Here is a 19,740-nt window from a genome sequence, read left to right on the forward strand (position 1 = left end):
CGTTCAGGGAAAAAAATTTGGCAACAATTTAGCGTGTTGTTATAAGTGCGGCTTACTACATAGTTTCTTTACTTGGAGTAGGTTAGTAACACTGGCTGTTTGCAGGTCTAGTTTACTGCTGGTGCAAAGGAGATTTAAAGGTATGTGTTGGCTGATTTGTTAACCAGCTCTCAAAATTTATGTGAATTGGGGCTCTTTTAAGCTGTACCATTTTCAAATCTTTTTTAAAGCTGTATTGCCTTTTTATGCAGCACTGAAATTTGTGAATGAAGCACTCTTGAGTCCCCAAGGCTATAGAAAAATGTCCTCTTCTTTGTGCTGCCCCAACCCCAACAAGCCATTAGCAGCTGACATTAGAGTCACCACCATACCGATAGCTTTCCGAGAGCAACCCGTGGTCTACGGGGGCAGTGCACATCCAAAACTGGTGTTCCAGGTCACGATGTTAGCCAAAAAAGAGGAAATGATGGCACTGATCTTTGAATTGATGTAAGCTTAGGATTCTGTGGGATCCAGGGTACCTATTCTACTCTCCTAATTAATCTTTTTTCACCTTTTGTAATAGCCATTGTAGGCGACAAATGCCATTGCATACCTGACACTGCAGTGGCGTGAGGTAGAGCACTGTTGTGCAGAAGGCAGCAGTAAAACCAAACTGTGCTTTGTCGTCCTCCCACCAGCAGTGTCCGTGGCTTTCTGCCCTTGATGCTCACAGTGCAGTCTAACAGGATGTGAATTTTCTGTCAAAATGAAATACGATCATAACCCCAGTTTTGAAGTTTCCTCTTAGGTGTTTCGACTATGCAGAATGTTACCAGATTTCCCAGTTGCTTTTTCCCCAGGACTTCTTGCAGTAACTCAGACAAATTAATTCTCTCCCCGGATTAGGGGACATATAACACTTGGTTATGCTATGTCCCTAACACCAGTGATTAATAACATTGGTTACAATCAGCTTGCTGGATGTGAAGCTCTGAGAGGCTGTTAACATGTGCTCAGCATGGATGGTGAGTCCCTCCGTGTTTTTCCCTTCATGGGAGAGTCAGATGCCAAAAGTGGAAACCATTAGAGGTTGTGGACTCGGGTGTGGTAAATAACTTTTATCATTTTCACCAATTCCAAAGTAAATTAAAGAATGTGCATCTATGCTGGGATGCTGAATGTGCCCTGAAAGGTTTGTAGGGCAGGATGCTTCAGGTTGCAGAGCCGCCTTCTTCTGGTTTTACCTTTACTTAGGGAACTGAAGAGAAAGCTCTACCTAATTTATTTGTTTATTTTATCTATTTATTTATGTCTAAACCACAAAAATACTAGCTTTTAGAAGGTTTAGGAGGTGTCTTTGTCTTATAAACCACTCGTGGCCTGTTCCAAGCTTATCTTAGCTTTTCAGTGCTCTATATTTTCATAATGTCTACTGGCCTGAGTGCAGCTATTTGCATTGTATCTAACTTTGACTGAGAAGTTTGTTGTTTGCATTACCAGAAAAAAACCTATCTAGAACACTGCTAACTTGAGAGGAGATCTCAGGATTTTTGTTGTGTTTTAAGGGAGTGTGTGGGGTGGGTTGTTTTTTTTGTTTCTTTCTTTGTGTTTTAACAGGATGGTTATTGTATCCTAAAGAACACAAGATGCTTTTTTCCACTTTTCATTGGAAATTTGCCCAAAGAACTGACAAACTCTTGCTATATAAATTACTTGTGGGTTTCTGCAACCCTTTGAGATTACTTTAGACACCCATGTTACCATTAAAATTCTTACATTAATCTTGTAAGAACTAAACAATTTGTACAGTCCTAAAGTCTTCGCCAGTGACAGACTGAAGACAGATCAAAATCTTTGAGATGCTGCTTCAGAGCGCTAAAACCTAGCAGTCCATAACCCACGTCATTTTCTTAAGAGGTACACGCAGCAGAATGCAAGCAGATTTGTGGCCGTGTTTGAACCGACCAGGCTGCAAATGAGAAGGAAAGCAAACTACTCCCCAAAACAGAAAAAAAAATAAATAAACCATGCATTGTTATCCCACACAAGAGAGGAAAGTTAATTGGTATGAGAAAGGTGAAAGAGATACCCGAGTCGAGATGGACAACATGTATCTAGAAGAAAACTGATTTGAGCCATTTTCTCTGCTTCTCTGACGTAGTCTCCAAGGAGGAAAGCTATGTCAGTGGTCTGTGTGGTTTATGTAGCTTTACAGCTGGGAGATAGATAAAGGGTTTTTGTTCCTTTGGGCTAGCTACACAGTGATTTGCTCATCCTTTCTCTTTGTTCTACTTCTATATATAAATGTTTTTGTGACTATAGCAGTGATTATCCATAAATGATAAGATACAAAATGATTTGAACAAAATTATAGTACTACTCTGAAAACTTCCCATGAACATGGTGTTAGATTCTATCTCTCTGAGTGTGATGTTGGCGTCTGGAAGTTCCTTTGGAGTGTCACTAAAAAATTTAGTATTGCCATTGTGGGATGATGAACTCTAGTGATTCAGTGAGAGAGAGGTATTCAGGGACCCAGAATCTTGCTAATGTGGACGTTTGTACACGTTGCTGAAATACTGGCAGTATCTGTAACAGATTTTGATCAAGAACAGGTGACTTCTTGTTGCTGATAGCCAAAATGGTGGATCAGGAACAGTGAGCCTAAGGTCAGCAATCATGTTAGACTTAGAGATTCTGACCCAGTCTGTCCAGAACTCAGTCTGAACTTCCATTTTCTGAAATCGCCCACCAACCTCACAAGGGATTTGTCAGGATTGTGTCAGTTGAGCTGCTGAGATGACTTTGTGCTTAACTCATAATGTTGAGACAGTTCGAAAGCAGAAGCAGTAGGGACAGCAGATACCTCCCTCCAGTGATACCCACATCTGCATGTATTGGACTTCCAGTTGTCTCATCTGGATGCGTTTGGGGTTTGTACTTTCTGACAAGGTGCATAACCTTCCCCAGTTGTGAAGGTGGCTTTCTGAAGGGGAACATATGTTTTTTTACAGCTCTTTGACTGGATTATTCATTTCACTGTGACCAGTAACAAACTGCATGCTAGTCTAGGGTTTTTATTAAGTACTCTGAGAAAGAGCAATTGGAACCTAAACCAGCTGAGTAATCGAAGTCTAAGGGAATTGACAAAGGGGAGTAGCTTCCTGCACGTTAAAGCCCTGAGAAGCTGCAAGCACATAAGCACAGCTATCTGAATGATCATAATCATTAAATTATTGCTATTAAATAATGCTATACTTAAGGCCTATCCTTGTCTGTGGTGACGTCTAGTGGTTCGCAGGCCTTACATTAAATCTGTTCTCTTGGCTTCAGTCACACCTTAGGAGATATATTTTTTAAGTCTTGCCTGAAAAATGAGCTGTGTGATTCCCATTAAAGGAAATGTCAGAAGTTATTCTCTCCAGCCTTCGTGTTTCCTGGGTTTTACACGTGAGTTCCGGATGTTGACGCTTCATCCAGTTCTTTCTTGTGCGTGCATGTGGAGCATGAGCTCTCTGTTCTTCAAGTCTACAACTTCCTCGTGAGGGGGAGTGGAGAGGCAGGTGACCTATTCTCCGTTATCACCAGCGATAGGACCCGCGGGAACGGTGTTAAGCTGAGGCAGGGGAAGTTTAGGCTGGACATCAGGAAGAGGTTCTTCACCGAGAGGGTGGTCGCACACTGGAACAGGCTCCCCAGGGAAGCAGTCACTGCACCAAGCCTGTCTGAATTTAAGAAGCGGTTGGACTGTGCGCTTAGTCACAAGGTCTAAACTTTTGGGCAGACCTGTGCGGTGCCGGGAGTTGGACTTGATGATCCTTACGGGTCCCTTCCAACTCGGGATATTCTATGATTCTATGATTCTTTCTGGAAGAACAGAGTCACTCCCTCTGAGGTGCAAATACTGACAGGAAGGACAAGAAAGAAAAAGCAAGACTGAATTGGTTCCATCTACCCTTCTTTTAAAGGATCAGGGTTTCATGTTTCAGAAGGTTACATCCACCTCTAGGTACCAGTGGTTGAATCTTATCCTCTAGATATGCATGTACACAACCAAAATCTGCGGTTACTCCTTATGTTTGCAGATGCTATTTTCAGTTCTGGTCAGCATTTGTCATCGCAGACTTTTCCTGGCAAAGGGAGTCCTTCAGTCTTCAGGTTCTGGGATGAGTCTTTAATTTACTGTGATGTCAGCTTCCTCCTCTTTTCATGGGGATGGTGGTGGTATGTTCTTGGTTAAGGATTGTGGGTTTGATGCTTGTCTCTGAGATCACTGGGCTGGTGTGGTATGATCACAGGCAGAAGCTCTTTCCCCAGTTCAAAATTACATGCAGGTTATTAAACGAATCTTGTCTGCTCCGTGTGGGTCAATATCATGTTCTGATTTGAAACTCTTTCCTCATATTATCAAGTGCTTCCTTACAGCATTGCTGATTGCCGCCATCCTCCAGCATGGCACACCCCCAGGAGAAACTGTCACCTGCAGTCCCTGAAAGCTGTTCTCTGACTGTCAATAAAGAACAAAAGGAGTTGAATGTGTACAGCATGCATGTGAAAACTTTTGTTTGACTTCGACTTCTCAGTTCATGGCCTGCTGAAGTGCACTGTAGTTGTATGCTTTTGCATTGATATTTAAGTGCAGTTGCCTTCCATAACGGTGTAAACATGTTTGTAGGTACTGTTGCACCACCAAGGTGGCACATCTTCCCATTTTTTGCTCCTGGGAGGAAGGGATGCTCTCATAGGATGTGTCATCAGGATTTTGCTGTGGTAATGTTAGGTTCTACACTGCAGCCTTTGCTTTGTGCTGAAAATTCTTCATCTCAGCTTGTCTAATTAAGGTAACAAATAACACATACTTGCAAAAAAATAAAGTGTGAGAGACTTTGAAGACTGCTTGAATTTGTGTTGGGATAGATTTCTTTCTTTTCTGGGAAAGCGTGTGACCTGCTCTCTTGGTTTCATGAACTCAAGATTTTTAACTCTTGTAGGAGCTCCAAATATTCATCGTGAGTGATACTTAAAACTGTGCCAGGACTCAAGACTCAGCATGCCTACAGCTGGAAGAAAAACATACAGGAGACAGCCATTGACAACCTTTTCTTCCCACAACCCTCACCCCCCCCCCCTTTTTTCTTCTTGACTCTTGTTTGACTAGTCCCATTTCAATGTTCAAGAAGTGAATGGCTTTTGTTAAGGCTTATTCTCTCAGGTTATTAAATGATATTGACCTGGAAGTATATTTGTAAGATATCCTGTGGTCCATACAGCAACATGTATAGTTATCTGCACAAATACCTGTTATACAATAATTTGATTCATGTGCTTGTTATTGAGAAATGTGTCCTTGAGGAAAGGCTGTAAGTTGTCAGGAACCCAGTAAAAGGAAGCAAAAGTGAGATGCAGGCAGCCCAGCAGCTTTAGCTTAAGTGTACAAATTCCAAGGCTTGTGATGCACCATATGATATGCAAATTATTTATTAAATTAAAGGAAGGGATTGTTATAAATGCACATACAATAGTTGTTTGCTTTCTGCCTTCAGAAAGGAAAAACAAGTGCTACCATAGCATTTAAATGGAAAATCTACGACAAGATGGTCATTTAGACATTCCTCTGTATTTCTCTCTGTTGCTGCTGTCCTAGTGTCACTGATGGAGTCGTTTTTTTGTCTATGTGTGTCTTTCCCTGTTTGTATAATAGGAACATCAACACAGCTGCCTTTTGTATATTGAGCTTTGCCAGTGAAGGGAGCATATATAGCTTGGAGAGTTGTGGTTTTTTTGTTGTTGTTGTCTTGTTTTTTTGTGGAAAGGATATGCTAGCATATGTTCTTAGGCAATTCAAGGGCTGAGTTGGTGTTTCCTTTAAACATCAGCTTTTCTGTTCAGTAGCTTCACAAGTCCTTATCCGTTTGCTGAGCATGAGAATTTGGGTCCTGTATTTCTATCATTGTGTGTAATGCTTTAAACCCTTAAGAATGCCCAGGGCAAGAGGAAGGTACAGGGTTGTTATTATCTTGTATGCCTAACAGGAGAGGAGATGCAATCCAGGGAAAGTTTGACTTTAACATTTGGTTGAGGTTGTCTGAAATTAATTTTCTCTCAAACTGGCTGAGCATTTGTTACAAAGCTGTTGTTCTGTCCTGCACCAATGATTCCTTCAACCTGCTGTTCCCTCTGCAGAGCCTGTGCTAGCAGTGAGACTGAGAGTGAAGCTGGGGATATCATGGACCAACAGTATGAGGAGATGAATAACAAGCTGAACTCAGTGACTGATCCAACTGGCTTCCTGAGGATGGTCAGCAGGAACAACCTCCTGAACAGGTGAGAATACAGTGCTGCGCTGTGGGGATCAGGGAGCAGAATGAGATGTCTTGCCGTGACCTCAGAGTAGAGCTGATGACGTTGTTAGTGGTCTCCCTTATTCCCCGTGTTTCAAGGACACAAGGACAGCAAACTGATGCTCTTCATTTTGGTTGCAGTAACCGTTCCTGTGGATATGTCTTCACAACTCTGATGCTTGGGGAACACTAAGCATCTATCTTGGGAATAAGGTCCCCATGTTAGTATGTACAGTAGTCTCTTCCTTTCTGAGCAGAGGGGCCCATAGGTGTTCCCCTTCAATCCTTTTCTTTTGCGTTAATTTGGTACAGTGAGAATTTTTCCCTTTCTCAGGAGAGCCTTGCATCTTGCTCTTGACGGGACTGGGAATCCAGTACCACCCACTGCTGCACGCCTGTCCAGCCTGGGACAGGTATTTCAGGTGCCTAGTGTCCTTTGACAGATATGTGGCCTGTTGGGGCTTGGTTTTATTCTACAGACTCAAATCTTACATGTGAAGGACGAAAAAATCTTCATGGTTTGGGCATGGGGTCCTATTGCTTCTTTCTTTAGAAATACAAATTTTCGATAGAAAGGAGGCAGGACAACAAATGAAAGCATCATTGTGCCTTCTTTTGAGAGGGAGGGCCATGGGCAGAGACCTAGACAGGACTGTGTATTTCACTTAGGAACCCAGTAGCTTGGTTTGGGAGATGTAGGGGTTGACATCTTCATTGCATTTCTAGTTGAACCTGATAGGTTAAGGTGATAGCCATCAAAGACTTGTCAGCAATTGTAAACTGGCAACTTGGTCTTGAGGGGCAGCCATTTCTAATTTCCTGTTCTCCTGGACAAGAGCCATTTTTGACCATCTGAACAATTGCAGGGGAAGTCTGTTTTTGTCCCTGCTGTCTGTGAGTTGTGGAACTTGGAGCTCTCTGCTTACACACTTCTGGTGGAAGTACTTGTTTCTGTGGATTTTAACTGGTGTACTAAGTAGGTGGTAATATGCTGCATTTCCAGAGTTACAGGATTGTGCACTAGCTATGCCATCTCCACTCATTTTCTGTCACTTATAGTTTGCACAGGTCTCAGTCTTTCACACCACCATGCTGTTTAGGGCAAGTGTTTGAAATGACCATTGAAGACAGAATTTTTCCTGTGTTACCGCTCCAATAACGGAGAGACGCTACATGATGCAGCCCAGGGTTTCTGTCTAGATCTGTGTTCCAGCGTAGAATATGGGCATAGGACACTCAAGGCCTTTCACAGCTGGAAAAGAGAAAGCAGTCAGCCTGCAGTACAGGGAGCAATCACTGGAGCTTATGAGCTGTAGCAGCAGCATCCCCATGAAACTGGGAGCTGCTTGTTGGCCCTAACAACTGTCTGTTTTTTCTTTCCACAGTCCACATACTTACCTATTCATGCTACCGCCGTGGTGGTGAATTATCAGTACTTGCTTGTTCAGGATCAAACAGGCAGACCCCCAGGATTGCTGACACATTTTGCCATGTCATCAGGGTCAGAACAGGAGAACTTCTCTCAGGTTACAAAGGGAAAATATGCTCTGGTTCTACTCTGGGGAATGCAATCCTCAGGAACACCACGGAGGCCATTTATGCAGCATCTATGTGTCTTTCTGCTTCTTGGGAGCTAAATGCATTTCCTTGAACACAGATCTAGGAGCTTACCTCAGGTGTCTTGTGAATTAACTGGTTTGTAGCTATTAGGAGAATCTCAGGGATGGGGGAACTTGAGCACTTCATTAAAAGCACCCTCACAAGAGCATCAGAAGGAGAGCTAGAAGCAAACGTGACTGATGTTTTCACAAGCTGCACAAGAGAAAGGCAAGATACTTCTGTGTGGCCTCCCTGCCCAACTTTTGTCCCCAGATGGGGGAATATCAGGGAGCTCTAGTGGTAAAGCTGATGCTGCCACATCTGTTTTGTACCTGGTTTGCTGAGTCCCAGAGTCAGGGCAGGTGCTATCGTCCTGCCCAAACCTTTGAGTACTTATGTCTGCTTCAGTCCCACAGATGATGAAACTAGAGGCTACAGAGCCTAGAAGGGAACCGTAGAAAGTATTACCTGTCCTATTGTTACACTGCGTGGTTCTTCCTAATCTAGCGGTGTAGAGAGCAGTATGCAGCACAGTGCATGTTGCACAGTGAGCTTGGGACAGCAAGGAGTTATCCTTGAAAGAGTCCTGCAGCTTCAGGAATGAAGCAGATGAAAGTCTACATGGAAGGAAGCAGATTAAGAAAGGAAAAGGGAGTAGGCAGCATTTCTATGCACTGGACTAGAGTTCTAGCAAGGAACTGTGAGCTTTTAGAGTTTGGGTAAACAACAGAGTTGAATGTTTAGGAAGAATACAAATTTGTCATCTTGCATCTCTGGCCTCCAGCTCGCCGCCTCTGTGCAGTTGTTCTTCTGCCAGCTAATACTGGCATGGATTCACGTAGCTGTAGGTCAGTGATGAGTGGGTTATTGCTGCTGTTGTGCTTCAGGAGATGGTAACGTTGTGCCTCACAAGCGGTGAACGAAGGTACGGCCTCTGCCTTGGCTTCTACAGTGCAGGGCACAAAGGGGAGTAGGGCCTGCTTGCAGTTGAGAGTAAGAGCTTGCCTTTTCCTGCTGCCAAGGCAGGCCCTGCATTCCTCATGTGAGGCCTGAATGCAGTGTTCACATCTTGTGTTTGAATGTTGGAGATCGTCAAGGGAGTTTACATGGCCTGGGGCCAGTGTGAGTTCCTTCACGTGCAGGAGTTGCACATGCTGTTAAGGTCCCATGTCAAAATGAGGCCCTAGACATGCTGGGACTGTTTGGAGCCATCCAGTCTCCATTTCTGATGGCAAGTGGGTGACTGAAATGCAGCCATTGGTTTTGGATGGGTGCCCACTGGCTGCTGTCATCAGGTAACCTGGTGATTCTGGCTTTCAAGCAGAGAATAGTATGCTTTTTGGCAGCTCTGCTTAGAAAAGCAAAAATGCCTAGGTTTGGCAGTTAACTTAAGGGACTTCTGAGAAGAAGAGGACTTTGGAGGAAAAAGGGATGCTGAAGGGACACCGCAGTGATCTCAGTACTGTCCAGTAGCTGTCTAAGCAGTTCATGCCAAGAGATCCCAGCACAATCCCAGTTGCTCATGTCTTACACAGCTTCTGTTTTCTCTGCTCTGTAGGACTCTTAGACCAGATTAAAATTTGATTTCTTCCCTGCTCATCATCTTTTGCTCAAGCAAGAAATGTGATCATTACCATCACCTGAATATAGCTCCCCACCTTTTCTTTGGCCTCTCCACCATCATGGGGGACACAGTCTGTCTGCCTTCCTGCAGAAAACGTGTGAATCAGCCCTGCCACTGCTTAAGTGTAAAATATACTTCCCTGAGGGCAATTTTTACAATGCATCATAATGAGAGTTTGTAAAAGGCAAATAAGGAGGTAAGGAGTAATATAACTTGAGAAGCAAGTTTACTTGTGACAAGGACATTGTTGTCTCCCAACCAACCTCTGTGCCTTGCAAGATCATGGACCAGATCCTCCTGGAAACTGTGCTAAGGCAGGGGTTCTGGCTGGCCAAGGACAAAGTGTGAGGCCTCTGGAAGACAGATTAGGAAAGCAGTGGCCGGAGAGTTTCTTCTCTGCCTGGTTCTGTACCATATGGGGGCAGTGTTGTGGCTGCCCAAGTACCGACCACCCAAGCAGGGAGTGCTGGGTGGCCTGTGGGTTATGCGCAACCACTGGTGGGTATTGGAGGTAATTGTGGGTGCTTGAAAGCATCTGCAGGGGCTTGATATTTGAATGTTTTTCGGAGCTTCCCACAGCTTGGTGTTGTATGTCAAGACCTTGAATGCGGGTATGGGTCTGCATGTCTGGGAAAGGACTTTTCGAGGCAGGCTTGCGAAGTGACAGGCCTGATGGATATCCATTTGTCCCAGGACTGTCAGACCATTAAAGCAGTAAGTCTGACTCCAGCCCTCCAGAATGGCTGTGCTTGGCCATGAGTAATATTTGACCTGTTCAGAGTCTTAACGAGTACCAAGGCAAGAGCAGTGCTGTGCTGGCTGCAGTATGAACTGCTGCTTCCTTCCTGTGCCTAGTCACAGTCATCCTCCGCAAGCAAAGCCAGGCCCTGAGAGACTGGTGGTATGCCAAATTAGTCTGAGCTCAAGGCTTGTATGACAAGGGTTTTCTCCATCTTTCTCTGAGGATGTTATGGGATCATTGCTTTGTTCCTCTATCTCCAAGACAAAGGGCGGAAGCAGAGTTAACACTGATATATGCGGGCAGTCCTGAGTCCCAGTTTGTGCTGTTTCCTCTGCTTGATGCAGGTCAGGATGCCTTATACAAAGGATTATAAATAAGCAGCACTGCAGAGTCTGTGCAGGGACTCCAGATTTTATTGTTCCAGAAATCAGGGGAGGGAACACTGCAACAGCAAGGTAGAAATGCTCAGACCTGCTGCTGTGCAGCACTGGCCCTTCACAGAAGGGGTGTTTGCCTGAAAGATTCAGAAGTGTCCATCTTGTTGCATTGAAATCACCTGGGCTTGGATGCCTGACAGGCCACCTGGAGAGCTGTTTGTTAGCACTGGTCAGGGAGGAAGGGGAGAGAGATGGCCAGGGCTCCAGGTTTGCTCTGCTGGCTAAAAATCTCTGTTCAGCCTCTCCCTACGGATTTTCTCTCTCTGTGTGTACACAGACACGCAAAGGATGTGGAAGATTTACGATATTCCTTTGGTTTTGTTCTAATAAAAAACAATCTGAGTGGTGAAGGGATAAATCTAGAGCTGCTAGGCTGTGCAAACAAGATGAAGGAGGCTCTGCTGATTAGAGTAATCAAACTTGTATCCCCTGCAATAAATTAGTCTGTTAAATATGTTTAACACCGATGACTAGGCTGGTGAGTGCCACCTGCTGGCAAATTGCTGTTTCTGAGGAAGGCCAGGACTGTTCTGCTTGGACTAGTGCTCTTTGTGCTCACTTGATCCTGGATAAGCAGGAGGGTATCCCTGCCCTTCCTCAGTGGTATATCAGATGGAATATAGTAGAGGTGTGTGCTTTAAGTACACGGGGATCAGGGCACTAGGAATGCACGGGATTGGGAAAGCACAATTTCTATTCTATTTCTTCATCAGATTTTAAAATCTGTGCTATATAGTGTAGAAACAACTGGGCACTGCACAGTGCGCTTGGCTCACTCAGCTGCTGCAATGAAGCTAGGCAGAGCGCGATCCAGAGGGGAGGACATAGTGCTGAATCCATCCTGATGCTGCCAAGAAACTTGGTATCACACAAGTCACCTAGTCAGGTTCTCAACAGTGCTGGGTAGTTTCAGCGTGCCTGTGCTTTCACCAGCATCTCTGTTTGTGTAGGAGAGCATGGACAGTTAGACACCAGGCTTCTCTTTGCATTCTTAAATTACTCCTGTTGGCCTGTAAGTTACAAAGGTCTTGTTAGTGGAAAGCATGGGCGATAGCATCATTTTTTCTTTAGTGAATAGTTTTTAGACATGAGGTAAGCCGGGTCCGGTGACTGGTTGCAGCAGCTGAGGAGAGAAAGGGAGGGGAGAAAGAAAGTTTCTAAACCTGTTTGTTGGTATGTGTCAGAATAGGTCAGGGCTGTGTCGCAGGCCTGTGGTTGGCAGTGGCAGAAGGTGTGCACTTGAGTGGAACATTTTGTTCACCTTATCTTTTCCTGGAAATTTGGCCTAATCTGTGAGTATAAAGAGGTACTGTGCAGTCACATATGCCTATAGCAGATATGCAATCAACTGTATTAATGTCATTAGTTGACCTACCTATTGGACACTTAGTTATGTTCTGATTTCCTGCATATGCAAAAGCTTTCTGCTTTTGTTTATTTCGTGTGGTGATAGCTAGGAATTGATCCAGGCAAGAGGTAAAACTAACGAAGAGAGGCAAGGCATTTTTTGAGAATAAAGATTCTTAACAGAAGACATTGCAGTCTGCTGTCCTGAAGGTGTGAGGGGTTGGTCATGAATCCAGGAAGCTATGGCTGCTTTCCGGTGATATAAATTGGCACAGGTGCACGGCACTGGAAGACGCTTGAGAGACAGAGCGGCTCTGTGGTTCACAGAGACCAGGAATGGAAGGAGGCTTTCTCTGTGCAGCAGCATCAGAGCATGAGCTTGACATGGAATCCTCCGTTTAATGCATTTGGCACCATGAGGGCAATGGGGCATGTGTTCCCTCGTGGGTGGCCTTCTATGCATGAGATTTGTTGTTTTCATTGCTGGACAGCCCCAGTGGTGACTCTAGTTGTACTTCAGACCCTGTTCTACCATTACTGTTAAATGTCTCATTTCACTCCCTTCCTCTTTTTTTTTTTTTTTTTTTTTTTTAAGGCCCACCTGTTAAAACTTTCTGGAAAATTATCCTTTTTACATAAAATGGTTATTCATGGCACCATGCCAAGGATAACCTTTCTGGGGAGCACAGCTGCTGGATTAGAGAGACTAGAGAGCGGCAACATCATTTCCTGAGCAGGGCAGTAAGTTTTTGTACCCATGCCATCTCCGTCTCCTCAGAGCGCTGGTGTTTGGTGATGCCTGACACCCTGGAGAACATGTGCAAAGCTGTCTGTGGGATGTTGGAAATGGGCACCAGGTCAGCACTCACATAACATTCACTAGCCTCTTGGTGATGGCAGTACCTCCAAGTCTCTGGAGAACAGGGAGATGGTACAATAATTCTTACGTACAAGAGCTGCATGTAGGTCTCACACAATGTACATGTACTCTTTGCAACTGAAAGTGACTGCCAAATGGCTGACCGGTTGATAGGAGTGTCTGTAGTGCAAAAGACTAATGAAGGCCTGTACTAGTACAGGTGCTACACTTGCAGCATCTGTGAAGAAGGATGTGCAGACAGGAAAGTACAGAAACATGTCATGCATGTAGCATGAGATGAACACACAGTACAGATAAATGACTGAAGCTCAAATACCTAATTAGCATAGGTAATTATCACATTATAGATAGATAGATATAGATATATATAAAGTGCGGGGTAGACTCCTGATATACATGGAAGCTGATAAGGGAATGAATACTGGTTTGGGAAGGAATGTATATAATAAAGGAATAGCTGCATGAATTCTCCAGGTTCAGGCTCCTGGTCAGTGGCACAAGGTGCTGTTCTTGTCCCTGAAATGCCAGTAGCAGTTTTGGGGTGAGAGAGAGGGAGAGATTGCTCCTGTAAGGAGTAGCTGACAGCTTGAACTTGGTAAGAGTGGAGGCTGGTGTAAGCATGTGGGAAAATAGCTAACATGCTGGGTTTCGGGGAAGATAAGGTGAGCTACGAAGTGTGCAGTGAGGAGCTGTTCAAGAAATAATAGCAATGTTTGGAAGACTTCTTGGTGCTTAAGGAAAGCGGAGCTGAGGAGGACTACTGTCAGTGATGGGAAAGATTTTGATGAGTCTGCAGGGGGACCAGAGGGGAGAGTGTTGGTTTTGTTACTTTAAAACAGGTCCAGATTAACTCCGTTCAGCTGCTTGCACGAAATAAAAATCATCGGGAAACTAAATCAGTTCTGCTGGGGTGGAGAGAAAAAGAACTGTGTAGTGGCATTTGGGTGGGGCTTGGAGACAGCTCTGTGACTGAGTTTTGGCAGTGAACACTGTAAGAGAATGACTGGAGATGGACAGATAGCAAATAAAGGAAACCGTCATTTGTACTGCCATTACCCCATGGAACAGGAAAGTGGGAGCAAAACAACATTGCAGCAAATGATAAAGCTAGTAGGGAAGCAGGTTTCAGATCAGCTGTCTTGCTGGAAGTATGGATTCTAACCTGCTTACACAACTCAGGATTTTTTCAGAGGCAGTGCCTAAGATGTATAACTCTGACTTCATGGAGCCATCCAGAGGAGTGACAGCAAGTGCAGGCATAATCTTCATGTCTCGTTGCTTGCCTGTTTTCCTATTTCCTTTCAGTATCATGCTAGATTAGTTGGTGCAAAACCCCACCGTAAATCTTCCTGTGATTGTAGTCAATTGTTAACAGATCTCATGTTTGCCCATACACAATTGCTACTCATAGGTAAGTAATAAATGTTGTGAACAGCACTTTGGGCACTTGATTTTATAGAGAAACTCCATAGCAATGCAAGCCGCTTCCGCAGCTAGTTCACCCTGCCATTAATGTCATTGTTCATTGTGGCGTGAAGCTGAATGGGAGAATAAAGCCCTGGCATGAAGCATCTTGCAGAGCACAGTCATCTGCTTGGATGGACTGGGACTGGCTCATTGTCAGCATTATGAAGGCAGGGCAACTTGCTGTGGACCTCAGATTTCTGCAACTAACCTCTCACTTGCCTTTCGCCCACAGGAGCTGTCAGAGCATGACCAGTCTATTCAGCAGTACCATGTCTCCTGTTAAGGATGGAACATCATCTCTTCCGAGGAGGCAGACTTCCTTCAGCAAACCCCCGCTCCGTGCACTCTATGACTTACTGATAGGACCACTGGAAGGAGTAAGCCTCTAGCACACACAGACATACACTTAACCAAAATCACCTGTTGTGTGGGAAAGCAAGAATAGACAGCCTGGGAATTGTTTCTGAGGCATGGAGCTTTCCACTTCATCTTCCCTGATGGTGAGACAGGATGTGTTGGGAGGTGGAAATAAAGGATGTTGCTGATGGTGCCTCTTTTGGTCAGCTGCCAAAGTATAATCCTTTTGATGAAGAAAGCGTATCTTTTATTCGCTAACACTAATTGGCAAACTTGGCAGATCTACCTAGGGACAAATAGGTCAGGGAGAATGAAAAACTCTTCTGAGCATGGAGAAGATTCATCTAAATCAAGGCTGGCCATGGCGCTGGGTTCAGTGGACGGGGGAGTTAGCCTTATGTGTGCCTATGCTGTGTGATGCAGCAGTGTGAGCCTTCTTCCTGCTTCTGAAATGACAAAAGAGCATCTTTTCAATGATTCTTTGTCTTAATGGTTTAGCCAGTTTGTGTGTCTGTTCCTCTCCCCTAAAGACATTCAAAAAAAAAAAAAAGTCTGCATACCTTTCCCCCTGAAACAGCAAGAGGTCAGCAACTATTCTCATCTCCTTTTAATATTCTCATCTCCTTTTAAATGAAAATTTTGTTATCCTTCAGGAATTTTGTTCCCATTTCAAAAGCCAAAAAGCCATTAAAAGCGCATTGCTATCTTTCTTCTACTTTCTACTGTTGACATTCTCCCTTATAGATAACCTTGTTTTTGGTATTTCTGATTCACTCCCAACTCCCTTTGGAGGAAACCACCAGACTGATAATTCTATTTCTTAATAATATTAATTCATCTTTGCTGCTGCCTAAGAGCTAACGCTTGAGATTAACTGCAAATTCCTGTTATTCTTTGATTGCTAGTGAGATGGGGTCAGTGTATCTCAAATTAATCCTCAGCTATCAGTGCATCACAGTGCAGTCGGGCAGTTTGCTCCAGCTAGACCCTGAACAAGACAGAGAGGAAGAATTGTGTTAGGACCAAGGTGCATTTGTCTGAGCTCTCTCTATAAAACCTGACACAAGCAGTAAAATTCACCCTGACTGCACAATAGCAATTTCTTTTCTGTTGGACTGTTTTTATTCAGTATGTCTGCACTTCAGGATTTTCTGACATTATTCACACACCCCTGTGTTTTAAAAGTTTGTGTTTCCATTAGATATTTCATGGTAGTAGTTTACCGTTGGCAGCAAAATAAAGAAGATTCTTCTGTCCCCTGTTAAATGGGAACTCAGCTGAAATAAGTTTTCTCTAAAGCAGAGATTTCAAAGGGATTAACATTTGGTAAATAACAGAAAGGGGGTAGAACATGGGTGTTATTTCTTCCAAAAAGAGTGAGGCCTCAGAGTTGTTGGGTTTTTGTTTGTTTTTGTTTGTTGGGGGGGGGGGGGGGGCTGTGTTATTTATGAAATATAAGCCATGTGTTTGAAAAACACACTACCTTTTCTGCTGTTCCGTTGAAGGCCCAGAATTTCCATCAAGAAGTCAGTTTTGGAGACATTGGAATCTAGTTCAGAAATCTACTTGAAATGGGTTCAGGCAGTTTCATCTTCATTTGCCTAGTAGCCTAAGTAGCTGGTTTTCTCCTGTCAAAACACATATTTGATACATCTGATGGAGATCAAATGGTTTGAAATTAAAATTCTTATAAGAACTTATAGTCCTGCATGTTAGGTCTTTGCCTCCACCCTGCTGTGAATACTGTAAAATTAGCTTGTCTTTGGAAACATCAGTCAGTCTAGAGGAAAAATGAAACAGCACTACTTGAACTGGTTATCTCCAGTACCTTAAAGGTGTACAATTGCTTAGAAATTTACTGCCGTTTTGCATTGGTCCTTTAGATGTTTTTTTCCTGGTGCAGGTATTTAAGCTGGAGCGAATGTAAATGCTTTGAAGTTCCTCTGTCCTGAGATGATAACTAATTATTTTTACAACACACAAGATTAAAAAAAAAATAAATCTTCTTGGACATGGTCCAGGGTAACCTGCTCTAGGTGTCCCGGCCTGAGCGGTGGGGTTGGACCAGCTGGCTTCCAGAGGTTCCTTCCAACCTCAACCATTCTGTGATACTGTGAAGTAAGACTGAAATTCCCACAGTTACGTGGGACCAGGAGCAGTTGCCGTTGTGTGTGCCCAGTCGCATCTTTTCTGTTTATTAATCTCCCTGTCTCACATCTCCATCCAAAAGATACTCTCTGTTTAAACCTGTATTTGTGACTCTGGGTTGATTACAGTGTCAAGCATCTAGAATTGCAAGCCATACAAACAGTCTATATGTGGATTTTTTACTTTTATATGGGAAGTTGCTGTTTTGAAGTTCAATACTAGAAAAAGCATTCTCTTTCAAAGGATGAGGTGCTAGCAATATTTACAAGATACAGGTGGTTGGGAATGATAAAGAGTTTACACTGCAGCTGGAGGAGTTGCTGCACTGTGATGAGACTAGGTCCCAGCAAACTTGTTTCAGCTGTGCATGACTACAGAGCATGTTTAGTGGACTCAAGGCCCATTCACAGAATGGGTTTGTTCATGCACAGATAAGCAACAATCCAGCTTTATAGAACTGTCCAATGCCACTATGTGTCTACCAGTCACTGCATCTGCATTCACATGGAGAGTAGTTCTGATGTGGATATTTCCAAACCGTGGGGTCAGACTAGAGCCTGACACTTTTGAGAGTGCAGGCTGGGAACTGCTGGAGTGAAAGGACCAAACTGATTCTATTTTTTTACTTTACAGGGCTTGATGCATTCCAGTGGGCCCGTTGGCCGCCACCGCCAGCTGATACTGGTTCTGGAGGGAGAACTGTACCTCATTCCTTTTGCTCTCCTGAAGGGCAGTTCCTCTAATGAGTACCTCTATGAGCGCTTCAGCCTAATTGCAGTGCCATCCATCCAGTCGCTGAATCCCAGCTCCAAGGTCTGACATTGCCTTATAAAACCTTCTTCTCATAGAACCTCTCTTCTGAGTTGTAAGTTCCTATACATGCTGGAATAGCAGCAGCTCTGTCCTGCTACACCAGACAAAGAATAGAAGCCACAAATGTACCACCTTCCCAAGGCACTTCCAGGGCTGATGAGCATGTTGAACACCCCAGTTGTGTGTGAAGTAGACTCTGGTGTAGTTTCTGCAGCACAAAATCACAACCCCAGGCATGCCTGGAAGAACAAAGGGAATGGATCATTTGGATATCCTCTTCTAAAGGGTGGCATGTCCTGGGGTGTGGAGCTACACGGCAGACTGCAGAGATGTAGGTGTTTGTGATATATACTGAGCTTCCTTGGTGAGTTAACTGTCCTATCCCATTCTGGTATGTTTGTTTCTCAGCTTTCTGTGTGGAGAAGGCCATTAATGTCTCATGATAATGAAGCCATAAGGCAAAGCCAATACCACCGGCAAATCTTTCAGAAATATCTTCATGCTGATGTATGGCAACAACCATCAGCTTTTCTAAGGCCCACATCTCCAGGGAGAATCTGTTTTTGCTGAGCAGTGTTTTGCTGCATGTCTTGCCTTGCGCTATGTTAAACACAGTCATGGGAACAGCAAAAGGGTCTCTTTTTTTTCTCTGTTACTCATGTGGGGATTAGGCTTTTCCGGTCAGTATCAGGCCCCAGTAATCAGTTGCATGCAGCACCATGTTGCTGGCAGTGGAGATGCTGATCCTTGAAATACAAGTGCCAGAAACCAATGATTACAAATAATCCTCCCTTAAGGTGGGAAACTGGGATCTTCTTTATACTTTTAGCTCTGCTACAGCCCTCTAGCGTGACCTGGGCTAAGTCTGTTCCTTTCTATTCTTACCTATTTATTCTCCTAAGAAGTGGGGATAGAAATCCTGACTGGACTAAAGTGGAGATGTTCCTTGGAATAGTTAAATGGAATAAACTAATGAAATGCAAAGCTTTATTATGACAACCAGACTTCTGTTTAGAGCCAAGGAGATGGGATGTTTTTCTACCAACACCTCAACAGACAGAGCTTTGAAGCCCTTTTTTGCTTTCTTTTTCCCTCTGTAGTCCCATGTGAGGAAGAGTACTCCTGCTTACTCCAGTTCTACCTCAATGGCAGCTGTCATAGGGAATCCCAAGCTCCCTTCAGCAGTTATGGACAGGTGGCTATGGGGACCTATGCCCTCTGCAGAAGAGGAAGCATTTATGGTATCTGAGTTACTTGGCTGCCAACCCTTAGTTGGCAGTGCAGCAACAAAGGAGAGAGTGATGAGTGCCCTCACTCAGGCAGAATGCGTCCATTTTGCAACCCATGTCTCCTGGAAGCTGGCTGCTCTGGTCCTGACACCCAACACTGACAGCAATCCAGTCAGCAGCAAGAGTTCATTTGGGAATCCCTACACAATCCCAGAATCCCTTCGGATGCAGGATGATGCCAGTGATGTGGAGAGCATCTCAGACTGTCCTCCTCTTCAGGAGTTTCTGCTGACTGCAGCTGATGTCCTGGATCTGCGGCTTCCTGTTAAATTAGTGGTTCTTGGCTCTTACCAAGAATCCAACAGCAAAGTCACTGCCGATGGAGTCATTGGCTTGACAAGAGCATTCCTGGCTGCCGGGACTCAATGTGTCCTCGTGTCACTCTGGCCAGTTCCAGTGGCTGCTTCCAAAATGTTTGTGCATGCCTTCTATTCCTCCCTCTTAAATGGGATGAAAGCCAGTGCAGCCCTTGGTGAAGCGATGAAAACTGTACAGAGCAGCAAGCAGTTCTCCCATCCATCCAACTGGGCAGGTAGGAAGAATCTGCCTTTTGATGAACAAAACGTGGTTTCTGGGAAAGGCTCTTATGCCAAATAGTTTGAGTTAAGCAAGGAGTGGTGCTAGCAGGTAGTTGGGAGTAGCATGTTCCCTGTGCTCGCCCAGAATTCAGCTGCTCTTTCAAGCCCTGATTCATCTGAGTGTGGCTGAAAGTCA

The 19,740-nt window shown here is 44.3% G+C and overlaps 1 protein-coding gene across 5 annotated transcripts in view; it reads left to right on the forward strand.

Annotated features, from left to right (window-relative positions):
* TTC28 (tetratricopeptide repeat domain 28) overlaps nt 1–19,740 on the forward strand; it is a 167,615-nt gene that overhangs the window by 134,121 nt on the left and 13,754 nt on the right. For all 5 annotated transcript variants that reach the window (XM_080558985.1, XM_080558986.1, XM_080558988.1 and 2 more), the window contains 4 exons: nt 6,166–6,306; nt 14,652–14,796; nt 17,558–17,737; nt 18,838–19,558. In XM_080558985.1, the coding sequence (XP_080415111.1) occupies nt 6,166–6,306; nt 14,652–14,796; nt 17,558–17,737; nt 18,838–19,558 (1,187 nt within the window). The remainder of the gene's footprint in view (nt 1–6,165; nt 6,307–14,651; nt 14,797–17,557; nt 17,738–18,837; nt 19,559–19,740) is intronic.

This window comes from Anser brachyrhynchus (assembly GCF_964034855.1).
Source record: "Anser brachyrhynchus genome assembly, chromosome: 17".
NCBI classification, from domain to species: Eukaryota; Metazoa; Chordata; class Aves; order Anseriformes; family Anatidae; genus Anser; species Anser brachyrhynchus.